The sequence below is a fragment of the Pan paniscus genome, chromosome 6 (genome assembly GCF_029289425.2).
Source record: "Pan paniscus chromosome 6, NHGRI_mPanPan1-v2.0_pri, whole genome shotgun sequence".
NCBI classification, from domain to species: Eukaryota; Metazoa; Chordata; class Mammalia; order Primates; family Hominidae; genus Pan; species Pan paniscus.
The window spans coordinates 95,750,493-95,775,574 of record NC_073255.2 but is presented as its reverse complement, the minus strand read 5'-3'; the positions used below and the strand labels follow the sequence as shown (position 1 = coordinate 95,775,574).

General features: G+C 36.7%; 1 protein-coding gene across 10 annotated transcripts in view; it reads right to left on the bottom strand.

Moving 5' to 3' along the window:
• Window positions 1–25,082, bottom strand: part of PHTF2 (putative homeodomain transcription factor 2) — a 160,742-nt gene that overhangs the window by 44,080 nt on the left and 91,580 nt on the right. For all 10 annotated transcript variants that reach the window (XM_008969279.5, XM_057302893.2, XM_063605938.1 and 7 more), the window contains 5 exons: window positions 19,484–19,540; window positions 12,352–12,421; window positions 11,216–11,374; window positions 4,185–4,350; window positions 2,733–2,897 (listed from right to left, as the gene is read on the bottom strand). In XM_008969279.5, coding sequence (XP_008967527.2) covers window positions 2,733–2,897; window positions 4,185–4,350; window positions 11,216–11,374; window positions 12,352–12,421; window positions 19,484–19,540 — 617 coding nt within the window. The remainder of the gene's footprint in view (window positions 1–2,732; window positions 2,898–4,184; window positions 4,351–11,215; window positions 11,375–12,351; window positions 12,422–19,483; window positions 19,541–25,082) is intronic.

Genomic DNA, 25,082 nt, shown 5'->3' with positions numbered 1-25,082 from the left:
AAGTGCTGGGATTACAGGCGTGAGCCACCGTGCCCAGCCTCTATCTCTTTTTAAATTGACATTTTCTTAGACTTTGTTTTCTCAGGTTCATAAAGGTTTATTAAAGTAATTCCCAATTTTTCAAATGAAAAATACTATGTCTTGTTTCAAAAATAATAGTTTTATCTTGAGAATAAAATGTACTTAGAGATGACAAACAGTACCTTTCCAACTTATAAATACAGGGTTTTAAAATAGTGGTTCTCTTAGCTGGGCATGGTGGCAAATGCCTATAGTCCCAGCTACTTGAGAGTCTGAAGTGGGAGAATCACCTGAGCCTGGGAGGCTGAGGCTTCAGGGAGCCATGATCACGCCACTGCACTCCACCAAGGACTATAGGAGTGAGACCCTGTCTCAAAAAAAAAAAGGGTGGTTCTCTCAGTGTGCAGTGAGATAGGTTAAAAATATATATATATATAAAAATAGAATAGTGGTTCTCAACCTAACATCTAGAAAACCATGAAGATACCATACACAAAGCTTAGGTATCTGTGTGGTTATTAATTTATTTTCCAATCAGTTATGTTAACAGAGATAACTTAACGGAAGTATCCAGCTTTTCAATTTATCACCAGAAACAATTTTGTTAAGTCTTAGTTGATAAGTTGGTAAGTGCTTAGTTGATAAGTGCTTAGTTTAAGGATTTCCTGTCTTAACAAAGCCTGAAAGAAGAAAATATCATCAAGATCTCTGAACTCAGCTTAGGACTTCTAAAATTAACATTTCTCTTAAGATCTACTTGTACCTAATAAAAGTCTCATTCATATGCTAGCAAACTAGCCCCAAAATGAGATAAACACAGTACATCTTTTAAAATATTTAGATGTACAGCTGTCATGATTAAAGAGAATAAATCCAGAGTGAGTTAGCCACTATAATGGACAGCCACTGCAATGGCAGTCATGATCATGGTCATGCTGCTGCCCAACAGGAGGAATATTTAAGTCTCTATCTCATTTGATAAGAGAAATATAGTAAACTTCCAAAGGTATCAACCCTACTAGTTTTAGGGGGACTCTGAATACTACACATAATATCAGTTGTAGACAACCAAAACAAAAGAATGATTCCCAAAAAGTGAAATATATCCATTACGCTATTTATAACTGCTTATCTGGAAATGCTCAAGAAACTGACTTTGCAGTGACTAAATTGTTGCATGCCAATGTTAGAAAGGAGAGCTATATTACATCCAAGTTAGTTATGTGCAAAACATTTTTTTTAAAAGACTAAAGAAGAGAGAGATATAGACAGAATTCAACCCAAGTTTAAAAACGAAAACAAAACATATTGTCCCTGGAGGAAGAATAGGTGATTGGAATAGAAAGGATTTTCACTTAATGCCATGTTACTGTAAACTATTAAAATCTGGAAAACTTTCCCCAAAATTACAATCAACGAAAATATGCCCTGGATATAACTGCTTAGTTCTATAATGCATGATAAACTTTATCCTAAGAGCACAATCACAAATTGATGAAATATGGTATTAGTGGAGTTAACAAAGTGACAGAATAGTTATTTGCAATATCCCTTTTCTTGATTAAGTACCTTTCATCAGTTACACTCAATATTTTGATCATAGCCTTTTAACTTTTTTCACATTTATTATAGGTATATATAAACTAGTAATACAACCCTTAAGTGTTCTGAATATTCAAAATAATAATAATAATACAAGATGGAGTTAGGTTTTTTTAATGTTTGCTGTAATTATATTTTCCTATTTGGTAAGTCTTCATTGATGGTACAACTATACAAACTATACAAGAAGTCATTTTTGTATAGTTGTATGCAAGAAGCCATTTTTGTACAGTTGTATGCAAAAAGCCATTTTTGTACAGTTGTATGCAAAAAGCCATTTTTGTACAGTTGTATGCAAAAAGCCATTTTTGTACAGTTGTATGCAAAAAGCCATTTTTGTATAGTACACAAATGCACATGGTACATTGTACAAAAGTAGAATCACATACTATAATATACATTTTATTCACTTAAGTAACAATGCCTATATGTTTTATTTCAGATAATTTTGGATAATTGAGGCAAGAACTTAGAAGAAAAAAATTATACAATTCACATGACATTTTAATACAGCCAATTTTGACCCAAAACGGTGATAAAAATAAATTAACCAATTAACACAAGTAAAATAGTACTTCAGAAATATAAAAGAAACCAAAATCAAGAAATCCTGGCCGGGTTCGGTGGCTCACACCTGTAATCACAGCACTTTAGGAGGCCGAGGTCTGGCCAATATGGTGAAACCCCATCTCTACTAAAAATACAAAAAATTAGCCAGGTGTGGTGGCACGTGCCTGTAAGCCCAGCTACTCGGGTGGCTGAGGCGGGAAAATCACTTGAACCCGGAAGGTAGAGGATGCAGTGAGCCGAGATCGTGCCACTGCACTCCAGCCTGGGCAACAGAGCCAGACTCTGTCCCAAAAAAAAAAGGAAATCCTAGCTAAATATGCTTTGATATATTCATTCTCGTATAGATGTATGTACACATGAGCCAAATAAAGTTTACAGTGTCTATTTTTCCATTATCTATACTATTATAATTTATCAAAACAAAATCCATAATGAGGCTGTCACATTTAAAGTAATTAATATTCATTACCTGAGACTGAAGTGCCAGAAAAAGGATAGTGCCATCTCTATGCCATATAAAACCTTAAATAAATACAAACCCTGATAAAAAGAAAGCAGCATGCCAGAGATCTCTGAAGACAGTGCCAACGCTGTGAGAGGTGCTTGTACCGTGGTTCTGAACTGCTCCCTCTTGTGTGTTATCTGTGGTACTAGAACCGTCTCCTTCCCTATGTACTTCCAAATGGGCTGCTTTTCTTAATTTCCTTCATCAGAAGAGATTAAGAATGGAAGGCAGCTTTAATATTTTAATAACCACTTTCTCAGTAGTACAATCAAAATTTTGGAAAACATAAACACAGGAACTTTACTTAACACATAATAAAATTTAGATTTACAAGATAAAATTTAATCCAAATATCATGATGCATATTCAAGACCAATTTCTAGAAATGTTAAGGTATTGGTCCTTGCTTATAGTGGCAGGTCAGTGGACAGAAGGTTGAAAGGATTGCATTGGATGGATATTTACAAAAGCATTTCTTCCCTATTTGAATGCCACTTATCTGCAGATGAAGAAAGAAGAAAATTTAGATTGGAGAGAATTATAATCTAATTTATGGACATTGCTATTTATCTAATGTATTATCTTTTAAAAATGAGATGGGCTTAAATCTCAGCACCAAAAAACTACAAATGTCACAATCTCTTAGCAATGATATTCAAAAGAGGACCTGCTCCAAAAGAACCTTAAAACAAACTCCAGTGTGCTGATTGGCCAGTGAGACATGCTATATTTACTGAATCAAGGGTAATATTAAACAGATTCAAACAGAATTTAGTGGCCAGTTGTGGTGGCTCATGCCTGTAATCCCAGCACTTTGGGAGGCCGAGGTGGGAGGATCGCTTGAGCCCAGGAATTCAAGACTAGCCTGGACAATAAAGTGAGACCCCATCTCTACAAAAAATAAAAAATAAAAAAACTAGTCAGGTGGGGTGGCATACACCTGTATTCCCAGCTACTCAGGAGGATGAGGTGAGAGGATCACTTGAGCCCAGGAGGTCCAGGCCACAGTGAGCTGGACTCCAGCCTGGGTGACGGAGACAGTGAGACCCTGTCTCAAAAAAAATACAAAAAGAAAAAAACAAAACAAAACCAAATAGCATTTAGTAAATACAGTTTAGCTGAAATTTTTTCTAGGTTTTTGTTTTTGCCAAAGCATCTTCTATTAGAAATACAAGATTTTTATAAGTAGTAGGAATTATTAACAATCTAGCTAACATATATTGTCTACATTGATATTAGGTGACTATAAATGAGCTTCAAGGAAAAAAAAAAAAAGAAACAAAAACACAGGCATGTGGTCTTAAAATGGCCTTGAAGCAAATATGGAAACTAAATCATCTGGTAATTGATTCTGAAGCTCAGTGTTTTTTTGAAACAGCAACCTTACAAGATAAGATTTTAGTCTATGAAGATAAGAGGAGTCAAGAACAATCGTAGATTCAAATTACATAAATGTACAAAAATATTACTTTTTAAAAAACAGTACCTTCTTCTTTTACCCCCTGTACTTAGAGGAGGTTTGGGTGTTCTTGTGGAAACAATCTGGCAATGCACAGTTCCCAGGAGCAGCATCAGCCATATCGGCCCAATCACCTCTGTCAGAGGTATGCTGTGTGGGCTAGAAGTGGAGCAGAATAATACTATTGCAGCAACTATAAAAAGGGAAAGAAAATATGCTTAATTATAGATCTGATAGTCACCTCTTCAAAACTTTTAAAATTGTTTTTACATTATTTTTTGCCAAAATATTTTTCTAAATTTAAATGAGTTTAAAATATTACTATAGACAAGCTCTTTCAGACTGTTTTATTGTCTGCCGCAGCCTAGCCATGGTATTTAGTAATAAACTCTCGGAACAAGACAACACCCAACATAGTCTCTAAAGTACACCTCAACGCTGCAATGTAAATTAGATGCATATGAATCAAAGGACATTTCTAAGTAACATCACAGACAATCAAAGAACTACCCTAACCTCAAGTACATTATTTCTTTGTTTTACAAATAAAGAAATCTTATGATAAGTGTATCATACAGATACAAAGAGCTTCTTATTAATAGAGGTCTATCTCCTTAGAATTAATAACAAATTTACTTAGGCATAGTTTCCAGAGAAACCACTAAACATCCATCAATGCTAACTATTACTACATGAAGGGAAATTTTGTTTTGCCTACACAGTATCCCTTAGACTTTCTGGACATAAACTCTCTTTACCTTTGTCTCCCTCCTTTATCCATCAATCATACATTCTTATTTCTCCCACCTCAGGGACAGACATGTAACCTAGGCTTGTCACAGTCTTAGTAAGTCTGAATACAAAAGTTTATAAAAAGATGGGCAAGTGACCTAAGTAGGGCCAATCAGTCTTTTTCAGGGACTAATATAGGTGCTTCAAGACCTTTCTCCTAGATCACAAACACTAAAGACTATGAAAAAATGAAATTGCTAGGGGCCACCTTAGCCACCACCTAGAAAGAGCCAACCTAAGAATGTGACCAGCAAGACCAAAGTCTACAGCAAAAAGAAGTGAAGATATTGTCTGAGCCTCTCAATCCAGCCATGCCTGAATCCAGGGCCAAGGAGTACCTAAAATAAAATGTAAATATTATAAGATTTTTGGTCATTTTGTTAAGTGTGATCACTGTAATGTGGTTATATGTGCTTATTTTGAAGAGACATATATTGATGTATTCAGGGGTAAAATGTCTCAATGTATATAATTTACTTAACAAAACAGATTAAGTAAACATCCCAAAACGTTAATCATTGTTAAAGAGATGGGTATTTAGGTGTTTAGGGTGACCATGTAATTTACCATCTAAACCAAGACACTTTTGAGAGTGAAAGGCACCAGGACAACATGAGTAAACTTGGGTTGGACAATCCCAGGCAAACCGGGACATATGGCCACCCCAGCTGTTGTACTATTCTATCTAGTTTCCTGGGGTTTTTTTTGTTTAGCTTTTATGATAAACAGTAAAATTAACGACCAAAAAAACCAACTTCTTGTAAAAGCTAGTTTGCATTTAGTTTCTGCCACCTGCAACTCAAAGAATCCTGGTCCAATATACCAAAAGCTTAAAACATCACTTAATCTGCTAATACACTTTAATATACTTAAAGAGTATCATGAAAACAAATTTCAGCTGTATGTAACTGTAAGTAATAAGAAAAAAAAATTTTTAATGCCAATCATCGTTATGAATTACCCTGGAATTTAACCCAAATTCTCTAGTTATTCCATAACAGTCTGGAATTTTGAAAAGCAGAGAGTCTTTTTTGTTTTTAATATGAATTCTAATGTGACTTTTATCAAGTTCTTTAATGTTTTTGAGCCTTGGTTTAATCTTCTGTGTATCTACATAGTACACAGCATACATACAGTACATAGGCACTATAATAGGTTTTAGGTGAGGTAGTGCATGTAAAACATTTTGAAAAGCTGCTTATACACCGTAAATGTATACTTAACATTGGTGAATAGTAGCTTTTTTTTTTTTTTTTTAGCTACCATTAACTCTTAATTTTTCTTGAGACGGAGTCTCGCTCTGTTGCCCAGGCTGGAGTGCAGTGGCACGATCTCGGCTCACTGCAACTCCGCCTCCCAGGTTCACGCCATTCTCCTGCCTCAGGCTCCCAAGTAGCTGGGACTACAGGTGCCCACCACCACGCTTGGCTAATTTTTTGTATTTTTAGTAGAGATGGGGTTTCACCGTGCCATTAACTCTAATTTTAAAAGGGGCAAGTACAAATGCTTACTTAAGAAGTTCAGAGTTTCAGACACAAAGGAGAACATCTTTTAAAACTTTAGGTTTTATATAACCTGTTGCTGGTTATTTATCTGAACTCTTTCAGCTCTGTGATCACCATTCTCTGTAATCCTAGGGCTGGGAGCATACAAATCATATTTTCTGTATATCTTAACAGGAAGTTATTACATACTGTGAAATTCTGACGACAAGGCATTAGAAAAAGGAGGAGAAGCCACTTTCTTCCTCTCTTTTTCCTTCTTTCTTCTGACTGTATCTTTCTAAAAGTGATCATGTCCCTCCCATGGTCTCAGTTCCTGAGACAGTAGCTTTTCCTCCGTAACTCTGGTATCATTTCCCCTTTTTGTTTTCCTCTCAAGTTAAGGTTTAGAAGATATATGGAGAGCCGGGCGTGGTAGCTCCTGCCTGTAATCTCAGCACTTTGGAAGGCTGAGGCCGGCAGAACACGAGGTCAGGAGTTTGAGACCAGCCTGGCCAATATGGAGAAACCCCATCTCTGCTAAAAATACAAAAATTAGCTGGGCTTAGTGGCACACGCCTGTAGTCCCAGCTACTCGGGAGGCTGAGGCAGAAGAACTGCTTGAACCTGGGAGGTGATCTCAGTGAACCGAGATCATGCTGAGATCATGCACTCCAGCCTGGGCAACAGAGCGAGACTCCGTCTCAAAAAAAAAAAGAAGATATATAGAGAAAACATTCACTTATTTTATATAATGCTGAGTTATACTTTTTGAGCATTTAATGAAGTCCTACGAACTAGACAGTGCTGCTAGAGATTTCTGCTGGAGATCAACTAAGACAGAATGTTGTTGGGCACAAACATTTCAAAGGCAGGACTTCACGTACTGGGCAAGGGGAACTCTAGGAGTAGGCTGGATGCAATGGCTCACACCTGTAATCCCAGCAGTCTGACAGGCTGAGGCGGGTGGACTGCTTTAGCCCAGGAGTTTGACACCAGCCTGGGCAACAAGGCGAAACCCTGCCTCTACAAAAAAATTTCAAAAATTAGCTGGGAATGGCAGTGCATGCCTGTAGTTCCAGCTATGGAGGCAGAGGTAGGAGGAATGATTGAGCCTTGGAGGTTGAGGCTGCAGCGAGCCATGACTGCACCACCACACTCCAGCCTGAGCAACAGAGAGAAACTGTGGTGGCTGACAACTGTAATCCCAGCACTTTAACAGGGTGAAGTGGGAGGATTACTTGAGGTCAAGAGTTCAAGACCAGCCTGGGCAACATATTAAGACCCCATCTCTACAAAAATAAAAATAAAAATAATTAGCTGGGCATGGTGGCATGCTCCTATAGTCCTAGCTAGTTGGGAGGCTGAGGCTGGAGGATTGCTTGTGCCCGGGAGTTCAAGGCTGCAGTGAACTATGATCGCACCACTGCACTCCAGCCTGAGCAACAAAGCAAAACCCTATGTCTAAAAAACAGAATAGAATAGAATGGAATATCATCTTCCATTTTTAGGACTGTTAATCTTTAAGATTCAGTGGCAATTAGGCAATGCAGAAAAAAAGACAAGACACAGTCTCCGCTCCCTATCCCTTGGTTTAGACCAGGGGTATCCAATCTTTTGGCTTCCCTGGGCCTCACTGCAAGAAGAATTGTCTGGGGCCACACATAAAATACACTAACACTAACGATAGCTGATAAGCTTTAAAAAAATTTAAAAAAATCTCATAAGGTTTTAAGAAAGTTTATGAACCTGGGTTGGGCCACATTCAAAGCTATCCTGGGCTGCATGTGGCCTATGGGCCATGGGTTGGACAAGCTTGGTTTACAGGAAAGAAGAGACATATAAAGAAACAATGAAAATACCTGTTATGAACTAAACTGTGCTCCTTTCATCCTCCCCACACAAATGCATATGCTGAATGAAGCCCTAACCCACAATGTGACTACGTTTGGAGACAGGGCCTATAAGGAGGTAGTAAAGGTTAAACAGATTCGTAAGTGTAAGGCCTTAAACTGATATGACTCTTGTCTTTATATGAAGAGGCAGAGATACCAGAGTACTCTCTCTCTCCACTCACACACACAAGAAAGGCCCTGTGAAGACACAGCAAGAAGGTGGACATCTACAAGTCAGAGAAGCCTCATCAGACACCAACTCTGACATTGCCTCACTCTTGCACTTCCACCCCTCAGAATGGTGAAAAAATAAATTTTGTTGTATAAGCCACCCAATCTGTGGTATTTTGTTATGGTAGCCCAAGGTGACTAATATAACACTTATGATTAACTGCTATAATATACATAAGAAAGATATGTAACTACATTGGGGAGTTATGAAAGGATTCTTAAAGAAAGTGATGTCTGATGTCTAATCTAAATTTGAGAGAACACAGAGGATTGACTAAACAAAAGGGAAAAGGGCTACCCCACGCAAAGGGAGTTGCATGTCCAAAGACACAGGCAAAAAAGCATGGAATGTTTAAGAAACAGCAAAGAGCTAGTTTAGCCTGGTTAAGGTGGGATAGAAATTCAAGGAGGGATTTGAAAACTCAGATTGCATCTTGAAAGCAATGATAACTAGTGAAGAAATTTAGATCTTAAGCAGCTGGTTTGAATTTGTCATTTAATAGGTAAATGGACAGAAAGTAGAAGATGATATGAGGTTTCCTGGCAGTAATCTTGGCAAGAAACTAGGCAACCAAGACATGCAGAAATGGGGATAGAGCTGAGAATACATAGCTGAGATACTTAAAAAGCATGTAATTGAAATAAAAAAAACTATACATAGTTATATAAAACCAAATCTGACTGCATTTGATTCTTTCTGCCTTTCAAGAAGTGCGAACAAGAGCGAGGACATAACTCAGAGCACTGTAGCACCCTGCTTTTCCACAGGGTGCTGCAATGGAGATAGACATACAGTGGTTTTCAAAGGTAATGGCAGCCTGCCGAGGGTCATCAGAGTCACATCATGACTTTGGCACTAGCTGTGTGACTTTAAGAAGGTTAAGTCATTTCTCTAACTAAGCTTTACTAGGAGAATGTTTAGTATTCATCATAAGGGCCTTATGATTAAACTTGGATTCTGAACTTAAAAATATCTCATTTAATGCCCAATCTAACCCATGTTCCCTATTTAACTTAGAGGAACCAGTAAGTAAATTTCAGACACAATATAATTATACAATGTCAGTGAACTTTTAGTTACATTGGAAACTTGTTTGTCGTGGAATACTAGAAAGCAGCAATATCTTAAAAAGCACAATGCACTGTGATGTACAATCAATGGTACTGAATTACTCTAATAAACTATTGCAATTTCTGACCACGTTCAAATAAAGTTTTCTCATCTAGGTAAGCCAGAAAACCTTTGAAGATAACTATACTTAAATTAAGCTCTCTTAAGTCCTTTTGAGAAGAAAACAAGAAAATGATAAAAATTATGATCACTATAAATAGAAAATACTGATAAGCAAATATGATGATCACTTCAGCAGTAATTATAATAGCAAAAAATAGCAATCAGCTTAACTGCCCAATATTGAAGTAGGACAAGATATTTTCTAGTAACTTAGAAGTTATATTTACAAAGACTTTGATATTATGACATTAGGTTAAAAAAAATGTAGCTGTTCATATAAAATAATCTCAACTATTTAAAAAGTATTATAAATTTAAAGGCAAGATGATGGGTAGTTCTTTTTTTCTTTAGCTTTTTCTACATTTTCCAAATTTCCTGCCATGAAAATATTATTATATCTTTAATCAGAAAACACACACACACATTCTAATAACAACAACCACAAAATTATCATAGTCCACACCCTTTTATGTATATAAGATGTAACCTGGCTTAGAAGAAACAACTTTATCTAAATAACAGTCTGCAGTTTTTATTATATTTTCATTTATTTAAAAAGTATCTCTTAGAATCTGTTGATAAAACAAATTTAAATAATCATTCAGGATTGTAATCGTGGTTTTTTTTAAATAACATATTAAAAAGACTGAAAGGACATCAACCAAATGAAAATAACGGCTTTGCTCACGTGATGGAATATGAATAGTTTCTTCTTTAGTTTCTAAATGCTCTACAATGTTATACATGTTGTGTTATATACTGCTGCTAAGACTATGCACTAGAATGTTGTTTTAGGAGGCACCATAAGAGTGGTTAAGTGTGTGGTTCTGGGATCAGAATGCTTAGAATTGAATCTGGGCTCTACCATACTTGATGACTATGTGGCGTTGGGCACTCAGGTCTTTCAGGTCCCACGTCTATAAGCGAAGCATAGTAACAGTCCCTGTACTTCATCAGGTTGATGTGAGAATGAAATGAGAATCTAGAAAGCACCTAGCAGAGTGCACGGTATACAGAATTTTGATAAAGTATAAGGACAGCTCACATCACGGTGGTAAAAGGCACAGAAAAAAGAAACTATACCTATGGCAGGAAAAATAAACTTGTATAGGTTGTATTTTTAAAAGACTGCTATGTATGTATGTGTGGAAGATGCATTTTGATGAGGTTTTTTTCTAATTTTAAAAAATCTTCTCGATTTCTATTTTTCTTTAACCATCTACAGATTCAAATATTCATAAAATTATACTGAAAAATAACTGCTTTGTTTTCTCAAATATTTTTAATACCAAATCAATTATGTGCCTTTATTAACATACTTATACATCATACTCAGTAGTAGTTAGCATATGTTTAAAACAAAGACTTATTAAACCTAACAATGTAACATTCTGAAAAGTAAAAGCAAAAATCACTTAATTATACCTTGAAGAAGATAAAGGACAAGAAGCCAGAAAAAGATGACCTTTGATGTTACTTGTAACCACCACCGGAAGAAAAAGGGGAAAAATACAACTCGAACAATTCCCTTTCTGGTCAGAGAAGTCCAAGGACTTTCAGGCTTTGCCTTTGCAAATGCAGACCCTGAAAAAAGTAAAATAGGACAACAGAGTATATTTATATATTATTCTTTAATTTCTTTAAAGAAAAAAATTTCAATGTTTGAAAAACATCACCACATAATTTTATTCTGTATTATACTATGAGTGAGAAATGTCCAATTTATAGATACTTTAAATATTTTGAAAAAAACATTTTTTGAAATAACAGAATTTCTCCCGCATATTTTATAAATATAGAACAATATTCAAATGTCAGTTCTAGTTAGGAATTACAAATCACCACTTTAATTGTTTTTTGGTTTTGTTTGTTTGTTTGTTTTTTGAGATAGGATCTCACTCTGCTGCCCAGGGTGGTGTCAAACTCCTGGGTTCAAGAGATCCTTCTGCCTTCAGCTTCCCAAAGTGCTGGGATTATAGGTGTGAGCCATTGTACCTGGTCCCATTCTCTCTTTTTAATACTATTCTTGTCTTCATCAAGGTTCACAATGTTTTTATTTCTAAAAAGATAGACAGACAGATAGATATCTGATATAGTTTGGAATATCTGTCCCCATCCAAATCTGATATTGAATTGTAATCTCCAATGCTGGAGGCAGGGCCTCCTGGGAGGTATATGGGCCATAAGGGTGAAGCCCTCATGGCTTGAGGCTGTCCTTGAGATAGTGAGTGAGTTCTCAGGAGATCTGGTGATTTAAAAGTGTGTGGCACCTCCCCACTACCACTCTCTGGCTCCTGCTCTGGCCATGTGATGTGCCTGGTCCCGCTTGCCTTCTGCCATGGGTAAAGCTTCCTACCCCAGAAGCAGGTGCTGGTGCTGTGATTTCTGTACAGCCTGCAGAACCAGGAACCAATTAAGCCTCTTTTCTTATAAATTACCCAATCTCAAGTATTTCTTTATAGCAATGCAAAACAGCCTAATACAATATTTAAACCTATTTTGAATTCTGTTTCTTCCAGAACAATGTCTACTTGTATTAAGCATTTATTTATCAGACTCACCTCTTACAAGATCAACATCTATGAGGTCTGGTTTCACATGTGCTGTTTTCTTTGGTTTATTCCTTAGCCCCTATAATATATCAAAAGAAGCATTGGAATTGTATATATACTTAAATCTAGAACAGGAGAAAATCAATTTCTAAAGCTTTCAATTTAAAATAAAATTGTTAATAGTACCAACAAAATGTAACACATTATGCATTTGTTACAAACGGAACACAATTACAGTATTGTAATAAATTTTATTATTGTTCAAAAAGATATATTTAGAGATGTGTGTAACATGCCAGGCCGGTTTATTACCAACAGTAAAATTCTAATACAAATACTATTACTACCAAGCAAATTTAGGTGTACAGCTTTAGGTGTAGAGGGAACTATATTGGCCCCATATTGGCATTTGGAGAGCGTCGAGGCTAGCTAGGGGAGCAGCAGCCCTGAAGGAACCTCAAGGTGTGGTGCTGGAGGCATTATTTGAGAAAGCAGTAAATCACACAGCTGAGGACCAGAAAGGATGCAGACTTCTCAGCAGATGCCAATCAGCTGAGACCCAGGGAGGACAATGCACTACTCAAGCAAGGATGACGGTTGCCATTATGTTCACATGTCAACCCCTCATCAGACCATAAATGCCACCTCATCACCTCAAAACTTAGACACCATAACCAGGAAGGGGAGGAGGGAGAGGCAGTTGTCATAAACTGAATTCATTTAAACTTGAAATTATTGAACACTGAGTAAAATTAAGTTTCTGCTATCAGTATACAGAGTGGAGTGGGGGGTGTAGATCAAAACTAGTGAAAAAAAAAACCTATAACAAAATAAATTACTTTATTACTTAAGACTAGAATGTTAAGAATTGGAAGAGCTAACAAAAATAAAAATAAAAAAGAGAAAACAAACAAAAAGAACTGCAAGAGCTTAAGCTAAACTCTTCAGGAGCCAATTACTGCGAGATGACACAAGTGTTTAGATGATTTGGTTTTTATTCATTCAATTAAGCAAGTAACTGTGCAGTAAATCCTGTCTTTGGTCCTAATCCAAGTAACAATGACACCCCCCATCAAAGTAAAAATCTGATTAAGTATTCTGTTTGAATCTAAAACAAAGAAGAGAACCATATTTGAGGTCAGAATTAACTGAGGTGTCTAAACCAAAAATGCGCCCTGAAACCAATATGTAATTAATCTTTGAATCCCTTCAAATAGTTCTGGCTGAAGTTGCAGACCACCCAGAGATGCAAAAACAAAAATGAAGGAGACAGGGTAAAAGTTAAAGAAATAGCAATGATAATTTTATATATAGTCGATCCTCATATTCTCAGATTCCATAATTGCAAACACACCTACTTGGTAAAATTTCTTTGTACCCCCAAATCAACGTTCACGGTGCTTTTGCCCTAATTTGCAGACATGCATGGAGTGAAAAAAAAAAAATTGAGTCACCCAACGTGCATGTTCTCAGCTGAGGTCGAACAAGGTGATGCTTTAACCTTCCTGTTTCAGCTCTGATTACTGTAAACAGTGTCCTTTATTTGTTATGTTTTTCACATTTTTGTGCTTTTTGTTGGCAATCCTGTTGTTCAAGATGGCCCTCAAGTATAGTGCTTAAAACAGTGTCTCGTGTTCCTAAGTGCAAGAATGCTGTGATGTGTCTTACAGAGAAAATGTGTTAGATAACCTCTGTTCACCCAGGCACAGTGGCTCACGCCTTTAATCCCAGCACTTTGCGGGGGCCAAGGTGGGCGGATCACTTGAGGCCAGGAGTTTGAGAACAGCCTGGCCAACATGGTGAAACCCCGTCTCTACTAAAAATACAAAAAAGTAGCTGGGCATGGTGGCACTCGCCTGTAATCCCAGCAACTCGGGGAGGCTGAAGCAAGGAGAACTGTTTGAACCCAGAGGTTGGAGGTTGCCATAAACCAAGGTCACACCATTGCACTCCAGCCTGGCGACAAAGTAAGACTCTGTCCCAAACAATATAAAATAAAATAAAATAAATAAATAAATAAATAAAGATAACCTCTGTTCAGATATGATTTACAGTGCTGTTGGCCATGAATTGTTAATGAATCAAAAATATATATTAAATAAGGTGTCTTTAAACAGAAACACACATAAAACAAGGTACTTCCCCAGGCAGCAATGGTTCAGTATGCACTAATTCAGTGTTCATGGGTGACTTTATAGAACATAGCTACCCCAAATAATGAGTATGGGCTGTATCTGTACATTATTTCTGATTTTAATGTCACTATAAAGCGGCCGATGGATTAGAAATCATTCCCAAGATTTTGCAAATTGGAGAAGCGACTGTAATAATACATATATTTAAACAAAACTTCATTAATAAAGCACTATTTGGATTTAGTATTGTTTATTACAGTAAGATTTTACCTTTATTACTGTAAAAATATTTGAAAACAGTAACACATTTTAATTTACTTGTTTTTTATAAATTGCTTCCCTAACAACTTGAAAGTAACCTTATTGCCAATGTCTTCTGACTAATCTGAATCCTAATTTATTGCTGTATACCTAAAATTTTTATCAAGATTGTTTTAAGAATCAAAAGTCCCTACAGGAGAAACAGTAAGTTGTCTTGATTTGTGCAACTATTGTTTTTCAACATGCTTCTTCTAATCGACCTTGTTTATATGGGGTTCTTTTCCAATTTTATATTCTATTAAAATATATTTATTTTGAGCTATATTGTAGAGCCACACCCTAATAGCCAGTTTCAATAAAATTTTCCCTCTAAGGTAGCCTATCAAGATAATCTAAAGGTTTAAAAAGAAAAAAAAAAAAAAAAACAGAAGGCCAGGTAAGGTGGTTCATGCCTGTAATCTCAGCACTTTGAGAGGCTGAGGTGGGCAGGATCACCTGAGGTCAGGAGTTCAAGACCAGCCTAGCCAACATGGTGAAACTCCATCTCTATTAAAAATATAAAAATTAGTCAGGTGTGGTAGCGGGCACCTGTAATACCAGCTACTTGGGAGGCTGAGGCAGGAGAATCGCTTGAACCTGGGAGGCAGAGGATGCAGTGAGTTGCGATCGAATCTACAATTATTTTATTCGCAAAAATAAAAGAAAGCATCAATATATAACATTCATAAAATCTGATTTTAATTAAGTAGCTATTTTACACTGGAAAATTTTCAATTGGCTTGGGGTAAACCACATTCACACAAAGTAGCATAGCTTTCAGTACTATCAAGAACTGTTAAACAGTTTAAATGAACAAATAAAAAATGAAAAGTAAGATTTTCTTTAAAAAATGAGATTTTTAAAACTACTAATTTATGCACAAACTAGAAAGTAGAAACAAGCAGCACAAATGCAATTAATATCCAATAATAAAAATATTTTATTTATTAAATATAATTTAAACTCTTATAGTATGTTCCTATAGTGAAATGACTCAAACACAGTAGTATAAAGTTTTTTATTTAAAAAAAACTCTCTAAGTACACAGATAATGTTGGGCCAAAAAAAAAAAAAAATGAAATGGGCTGTTTAAGTTTAGAAAGTGCTTCTGTTCAGTTATCTAGACTTCTGTGTATTGTTAATATCTAGACTCCATCAAAGTACATAAACAGTTTCATTTTCTAGAAATCTTGTTTAGTTCCCCCACCCCCTTTTTCTCTGTAATGACTTTATAAGCTTTTTAAGTCTAGTCTTTTAAGAAGCTTTAAAAGTCTAGTAGATAGTAAAACAGGAAAAACTTCCAAATTTACTTTTAAATTTTGGTCACGGTAATCAGAAAAAATCAAAGTTTTTAGTTATAATTTCTAAAATGGTTATGGAAAAATAATTCGCAACTTACAAAAGGTTTTACGCTTTAGCAATATCAACTCTGGGTCTTTAATTGAAAAATAAACATTTCCAAAAAATATGTTTTCATGTCTTTGATTTCTCTAGTAGCTGCTCACTGCTTTGACAACTAATGAAAGAATCAATTACATTGGACAAACTCAATACATTTGGTACACTGTTCTCTAAACAACAGGTAGAGTGTTTTTTTCTTAATCAAATATTAACATTAATACACCACAGTTATGTACCTCTCTAACTTCCTTAGAATAAATACGGGATTATTTTACACCATAATTTGCCTCCACTAGAATGTTTAGTAAAAATGAAATGTGCTTTTAGGCTTGTTAACAAATTGATCCTTTTAATTAAAAATAACAAGAGTAGGGAGGATGATAAGTTTATTATTTATGTATGTATGTATTTTTTAGAGACAAAGTCTCACTCTGTTGCCCAGGCTGGAGTGCAGTGGTGTGATCATGGCTCACTACAGCCTCGAACTCCTGGGCTCAAGTGATCCTCCTGGTTCAGCCTCTCAAGTAGGTGCGACTGCAGGTATGTCCCAGCTAATTAAGAAAAATAATTTTTTTTTTTTAGAGATAGTGTCTCACTTTGTTGCCCAAGCTGGTCTTAACTCCTGGACTAAAGCAATCCTCCCACCTGGGCCTCCTAAAGTGTTGGGATTTCAGGTGTGAGCCAGATAAATTGATTAATGGGTAGTGTGTACATTATTCATGTGATGGATACCCCAAAAGCTCTGACTTGACTGCTACACAAGCTATGCATGCAACAAAATTGCACATGTACCCCATGACTTTGTACAAACAAAAAGGAAACAATAAAAATCTATAATTCAGTGGTTCTAAGTACATCCACTATATTGTGCAACCATTACCACTATCTAGTTTTAGAAATTTTTTTATCACCCCAAAAGGAAAAAAAAATAATGAGAACAACTTTTCTTTAATTTTGTCTCATTTTTATCTTTATTTTTAAAGACTAGTCAAGTGCAATAGTGGGAAAGAAGGAAAGAGTGAAACAAGGAGTTCATCTGATCTATAACTGTCTGTGAACGATCGAGATAACTTGCTACCTTCAGACCTGCCAAAAGAGCAAGTTTTTATGTTTTTAATTCTTCAATTACTATTACAAGGTAACATCTTTAAAGGGAGACACACTTCAGAAAGAAGTTGTAGGTCCTAACTTTCCCTAAGATCATCCTGTTAGTAGCACCAAGTAGTAACTAATATAATCCTTCCTCACCCTAACATACATTTAGGATTTAAAAGAGTTCTTTTAAAAAAGAGGAGGTTACATAAGTAATGTAGTAACTTGTGAATACAAATAGTAATTTGTGAATAGCTTCCAAAAACTAAAAATATTATTTATATATATTTTTTCTGAGGCTTTTAAATTCCAAATGTGTCAACCTGATAACATAACCTCTCAAGGTACTTATATCTCCTGTCTAATGAGTTAAAGGCTTTCTAACTGTCAAAGAGGATAAAAGGTATTATGGCATCTTACTAGACCTCTCTGCTGCTCTTTATTTGCTTGACTATCCCAACTCTTCTTCATACTCTCTCCATACTATTTTCTCATGGATCTCCTACTTCTCTTTCCTTCTTTATTTGCATCTCTTTATTTACCTACCCATTAAATGTTAGTTATTTCCCAATGCTCTGTTCTCAGTCCTTTTATTTCATCATTCAACAGAAATCTACTCATTCCTATAGCTATATCTATATAATGTTTTATATATGTATGTATGTATCACATACAAACACATACCTATACATATTCACACTTTATAAACTGAGAACTCTCAAATGTCCCTCCCAAGTACCAAATAGATATTTCTATAACAGAATTCTAAATGTGCTCTTCTTGCAGTATTTCCTATCATCCTTAGTGCTGCCTGTGTACATTTGTTAAAATATAATCTTCTGCTTAAAATCTTCCAATATCTCCCCTGTTGTTTTCCAGATTATGTCTAAATTCTTTGGCAAGGCATTCAAGCCCCTTCATAATCTGACTTCCATTTTCCTTTCTAGTTTTACTCCTAATGACACTAGTCTCCTTCCTCTATCCAACCTATTACCAAATCAAACTCCTTGGGGAGTCCTGCCTCAATCATGTTTCTTCCATCCTTTACATATATTTCCATCTGCTCTTCATCTGTCTGAAATGTCTTCCTTGAGTTAATGAACCACTTCCTCTATGAAATCTTTCCCAACCTCCCCAGGCTTGTCTCCCCTCTCGCTCTTCTATAGAGTTTTAGACATGCCTCTCTTAAAGGAATTTATCTCATGTGTAATTATGCATCTCCCTACAAAACTATAATCTATTTTATCTTTCTGTCCCAGGACTTAATCCTATATTTAACGCATACCACAACTTTGTTAAATGTATTAATCCTTCCTCAAAAGTTTAGAGATTATAATTGCCAAATGGGAAAGAATCTTGCTCTTTATTACAAGTGACTAAGTAGTCTAAACATTAACAAATTTTTGGACTGATCTTTAGTAACTATAGACACTGGTTTTCAATCTAATGAAAACTTTTCTATACAAAATAGAAAATGTCAAGTAACTAAAGTAATACTGTCTGTGCCCAGATTAAATTTAGCTCGTGCAGAAACACACTGATTAGTATCTATGCAAATGAAAAAATATAAATCTTATTACCAATAAAGAATGCTGGGAAACAATAAATTCAGTTGAAAAACAGTTTTCATGCTAGCGAGGTAATCTATGAGAATATTTTATCAGCATAAGAGACATGATTACATGTTCAGGAAGAAAATGCCTACTACAAAAACATTTTAATTAGTGCTTTACTGTCCTAAATTCTTTTTTAAAATGACCAACTTTTCAGTAACTCTTTTTGAGTCCAAGTCAATCTGTTAGTAGCACCAAAAAGCAGATCTCAATTAAGCAGAGCAGCATTTGCACAGGATCACTCAGGCGGGAAAAATCCTGAAACACTTACCAGTTTAATAAACTGTACAGAGCAATGACAGCATCAAAAGGGAGGAAAAGCAAACTAGAAGTATAAGGTGACAAGTGAAAGGGGAAAAAAGCTGACAAAAAAATAGTCATTAGAAATTCAATTTTAAAAGAACAGAAAGATGATAAAAAGAAAAAACCAACATCAGGAGTAAACGTGACTATGGTAAATAAAGTTTACTTCTTTCTTTAAAAGCTTCAATAGAATAGTAATTTATATCTTAAAAGTATATTAAAAAACACTACAGAAAATGTAATTAATAACTCATAGAACTATGTTTCAAAATAAACAAAATGAAATAAACTCCTTACCTTGATTTCTCTCTGTTCAACAGATTTTTCCCATATTTGTTGATCATATGCTCCAATCTATGAAAAGAAGACACTACATTAAATGGTCATTGCTGGTACCCATCAAATAGGTATAACTCTGCTTGAAATACAAGCAACTCAGTATTCATTCAGCACAGATTAGATTTAGCCCTATCTCAGACTTCTCAGATCAGTATCATATTATTGCAGTGGTTCTCAAAGTATGATTTCAGGACCAGTAGTACTAGCGTCACCTTGGAATTTCTTAGAAATGCAAACTCTCAGGCCCCACTCCAGAGTTACAGAATCAGAAATACAAGAGTGAGGCCCCAAAACCTATGTTTTAAAAATCCCTCTTGAACAGAGAGGGGAACAACAGACACTAGGGCCTACTTGAGGGAGGAGGTTCAAAGGAGGGAGAGGTTCAGAAAAAAAACAAAAAACTATCAGGTACTATGCTTAGTACCCAGGTGATGAAATAACCTATACACCAAACCCCCAGGTCATGAGTTTACCTGTATAACAAACCTGGACATGTATCCCTGAACCTAAAATAAAAATTAAAAAACTTTTAAAAATCCCTCTTGATGATTCTGATGTTGAAAACCACTGCCCTAGGGTATCCTTAATTGTAAATAAACACAATTGCTACAGCTCTGTTATATTTGGGGAAAAACTTCCAAGTGACAAATTCTTTATGGCATTATTTTTAAAGAAGAAAAGTACTAATATACTATACAATTAAAAATTTATAAACATGCAGACTGCAATTACCACTTAAAGTTTAAATTGGAAAACAAAGTTGTGAAATGATTGAAGACACAGGAAAATAATTATGAAGCAGAATTTCTTACAGCTTCTATTTTTATTATTCTTAGATGCTGGAAAGTTCTCTGAACTATACCTTCACCAGGGCAGGATGAACAAATCATTCTTTATTGTTCCCACCCAAGTTATTTGCTATTAGCTCCTGCTGTCTCCAGTTTCCACTTAATTCCCCATATCCAAAAGGACACTGAAATGGGTCAACACCATATAATTGTGACTAGGAATTTTCATTATTTGCATTAATTTAAAATTAGAATCCTAAGAAATTAAAAATATTTCAGATAACTACACTTAAGAGACTAGAGACAGAAAATGACCAGAGATAGGCAATGATATTATAAGAAAATACAGGAGGAAAGAGTATTTTCTGACTCACAACATAATTTACCCTAAAGTCCTTCAATCTACACATTATTTTTTATATCTCAATTTCAAGAACTGAGAAACTGAGAATACCAAAATGGGTTAAAAGTAGACACAAAGGAGGTAGAATAAAATAACTTAAGTGACTTGATAAGAACCTTTAATGTCTGTTATTCTTTTTTTTTTTTTTTTTGAGATAGAGTCTTGCTCTGTTGCCCAGGCTGGAGTACAGTGGTGCAATCTCGGCTCACTGCAACCTCCACCTCCTGGGTTCAAGTGATTCTTCTGCCTAAGCCTCCTGAGCAGCTGGGGCTACAGGCGCGTGCCACCACGCCTGGTTAACACGCCTGGCTAATTTTTTGTATTTTTAGTACAGATGGTGTTTCACCACATTAGCCAGGATGGTCTCGATCTCCTGACCTCGTGATCCACCCACCTCAGCCTCCCATAGTGCTGGGATTACAGGCGTGAGCCAACGCGCCCGGCTATTCTCTCTTATACGTTATCTTGCTCGTATTAATTCTTCTGGTCCTGTAAATCCTATTCTCTTTTTCACCACTTTCCTATGACTCTTTTATTTTAAAAATCATATTATGGCTGAGTGCAGAGTGGCTCTTGCCTGCAATCTCAGTACTTTGGGAGGCTGAGGTGGGATAATCGCTTGAGCCCAGGAGTTTGAGACCAATCTTGGCAATGTAGTGAGACCTGTCTCTACAAAAAATTAAAAAATTAGCTAGGTGTGGTGGCACATGCTTGTAGTCCTAGCTACTCAGGGGACTGAGGTGGGAGGATTGCATGAGCCTGGGAGGTTGAGGCTGCAGTGAGCCATGATCATGCCACTGCACTCCAGCCAGGGCAGCAGAGTATTCTGCCTCAAACAAAAAACAAACAACAACAACAACAACAAAAAAAAACCATATTATACCCCCAAAATTAAAATATTGTAACACCTAGACCAAGCTACCTAGACCAAACAACATACTTTTATATGTAACTAAAACTGCCATGAGTCTCTATGAAGCAGGATTAAGAAACTCAAGGTAAACAACAACCAACTGGTTAGTCCTAATCGTAGAGGTGACCTGCGGTGACTAGTTGCCCCTCATCCTCTTAAATTCTAAATTCAATCAACCAGTCATCTTCCTTAAAATCAGAAAAGGTAAGTATGGGAACATAGATTCCACATGAATAATTCTGCTCTAATAGAATAATTCAGAATAACTGGGCTTAAATGCAAATAAAAATTTATTTTTTAGGCCAGGTGCAGTAATTTATTTTTTTAGGCTGGGTATGGTGGCTCATGCCTGTAATCCTAGCACTTTGGGAGGCCAAGGCAGGCAAATTGCTTGAGCCCAGGAGTTTGAGACAAGCCTGAACAACATGGCAAAACCCTGTCTCTTCAAAAAACACAATAAATTAGCTGGGCATGGTAGTGTGCCCTTGTAGTCCCAGCTACTCAGGAGGCTGAGGTGGGAGGATCACTGGAGCCCAGGAGGTCAAGGCTGCAGTGGGCCATGATCATGCCACTGTACTCCGCCTGGGTGACAGAGTGAGATGCTGTCTCAAAAAAAAAAAAAAAAAAAAAAGGCCGGGTGCGGTGGCTCACGCCTGTAATCCCAGCACTTTGGGAGGCCGAGGCAGGCAGATCACAAGGTCAGGAGATCGAGACCATCCTAGCTAACACAGTGAAACCCCGTCTCTACTAAAAATACAAAAAATTAGCCGGGCGTGGTGGCGGGCACCTGTAGTCCCAGTTACTTGGGAGGCTGAGGCAGGGGAATGGCGTGAACCCGGGAGGCGGAGCTTGCAGTGAGCCGAGATTGCGCCACTGCACTCCAGCCTGGGCGACAGAGCAAGACTCCATCTCAAAAAAAAAAAAAAAAAAAAAAAAAAAAAAAGTGTAACTATTTCAATGCACCACATACTTTTTAGTAAAATAATAATTAAAACTAATAAAGAATAGGCACCAATATGTTTTAATAACTATTTTGGCAGTATTTTGTTTTCATACACAAAAGGGTGCCTAACTTGTCTACAAAGTAACTATTTTTATTTCTAGGCGACTCAAGAAAGTGAATGTGTAGATACATGTCCTATAATCCTAAAATCAGGAAAAATAAAATAATCCTATTCGATAGACCAAATCAGAAATGGATGTCAATCCCTGGCATAACTAGGTTCAGTGCAACTCCAGCATGGTATTTAATAGGCCCGAGGTTAGAAAGGTACAGAAAGCCTAAGAAACTCCACAGTGCCAGCACTTTGGGAGGCCGAGGCGGGCGGATCACGAGGTCAGGAGATCGAGACCATCCTGGCTAACACGGTGAAACCCCGTCTCTACTAAAAATACAAAAAATTAGCCGGGCGTGGTAGCGGGCGCCTGTAGTCCCAGCTACTCGGGAGGCTGAGGCAGGAGAATGGCGTGAACCCGGGAGGCGGAGCTTGCAGTGAGCCGAGATCGCGCCACTGCACTCCAGCCTGGGCGACAGAGCGAGACTCCGTCTCAAAAAAAAAAAAAAAAAAAAAAAAAGAAACTCCACAGTGAAGCAGTAGGTAAAAGTGGAAATGCTTCTTGAAAGCTGACATATTTCACTGTAAATAGCAGAATGCAATCCTAAAGGTGGGTGGATAGACATTCCTATTAAAAAAGCCACAGGATAAAATGGTTTGTTTTACTGGAAAGACACATTTATTCAAAGATTTGATAGGTGAGAGGAAGGGCAACTTTTACTGTTAATAGAATGTCTCATGGTGGTGGGGGAGGGGGGCGTCTTAATTTTTTTAAACTAGATAAATTTCATTTTCAATTACAGCAATTAAATGTCTGTAAGTGCAGGAATCAGTTCTCCTTTGCAGCAGACTTCTTCTGTTTTGGAAATACTACCAGATAGGCCAGGCATGGTGGCTCACGCCTGTAATCTCAGCACTTTGGGAGGCCGAGGCAGGCGGATCATGAAGTCAGGAGATGGAGACCATCCTGGCCAACACAGTGAAACCCTGTCTCTACTAAAACACATACACACACACAAAATTAGCCAGGCGTAGTCGTGCAGACCTGTAGTCCCCACTACTCAGGAGGCTGAGGCAGGGGAATTGCTTGAACCTAGAAGGTGGAGGTTGCAGTGAGCCGAGATCACACCACTGCACTCCAGCCTAGTGACAGAGCAAGACTCCGTCTCAAAAAAAAAAAAAAAAAAGAAAATACTACCAGAATGAACATTTTAGTTACTTAAGCAAACAGACTACTTTTTTGGAGAAAACTGTGAGGACGCTGGTTAACCTAAATGCAGGTGTCTCAGAAGGAGATGTTCAGGGTTTTGCTTAATAATGTGTATGCCTTTAACAAATTACCCTTACATATGAATTCAGACTGAATTATCTCTGAAATTGTTTGTTTCTTGGGATATGTGTGTAGTACACCAGTGGCCTCATGAAATCAGAGTGGTAGCCAGATCCTAGAAGTGAGAGTGAAGGGATTCTAAAGATCTCTTCCAGCCTTTAGTCTCACTTTATTCCCAGCTGGCAAGACAGTAGATCAGACCCCCTGTGGCTGGAGTCAAGCTCTTCCCTAAATGAAACATAATTCTACTGTCAATCATTATAGGGCAAGAAAAAAAGTGACACTTAGGACTAGGAAAGAGAATAACCATCTTCTCAAGACTTAGGGTCATGGATCAAGAATAATTTGCAGAGCTGTGCTACCAAAGTTAAAAAATAACGGGACAGGTTTTCCAACTATTTTACCTCTAACACACAAATATACCCAAACCATTTCCAACATTTATATTTTACCCCTAACAGATATTTCCATTAACACACATTTCCATTTTACCTCTAAACGCGAATAATGCACTTTCCCCTTCTGCTTTATATTATTGTTACTGTATCCCTCTTATTTTTTTTTTTAAATTTTTTGAGACAGGGTCTCAGTCTGTTGCTCAGAGAGACTTGGCAGACTTGATTGAGTCACATAAGTTTGACAGGTGGTTTTTAACAAATTTCTTCTACATAAAATTAAATCGCAAGGCCAAGTTCAATTATAGTTCTCTGTGAAAGAAAATTCAGGAAGAAAATAACTACTTTTTTTAAAATGTCATACAAAAGATTAAAAGAAGATCAGTGGTAACATTTGTCTAATGGTATAGTGATTTTAATAAGATGGTATGTCTTCAATTGAGAAATAAATACTATGTAATATTTTGACTACTTCGAAATTTTTGATACCTCCTAACTGTTCTTTTTCTCCTCCCTCCCCCAATGCCTCCAGTGTTTGTGTGTTTAGAAAAGGGCCTATTCAACATAATCCATAGGTTCACAGAAAAGAGGTTTCTGTAAAAGTACCTAACATTCTAGGCCGGGCACAGTGGCTCATGCCCGTAATCCCAGCACTTTGGGATGCAGAGGTGGG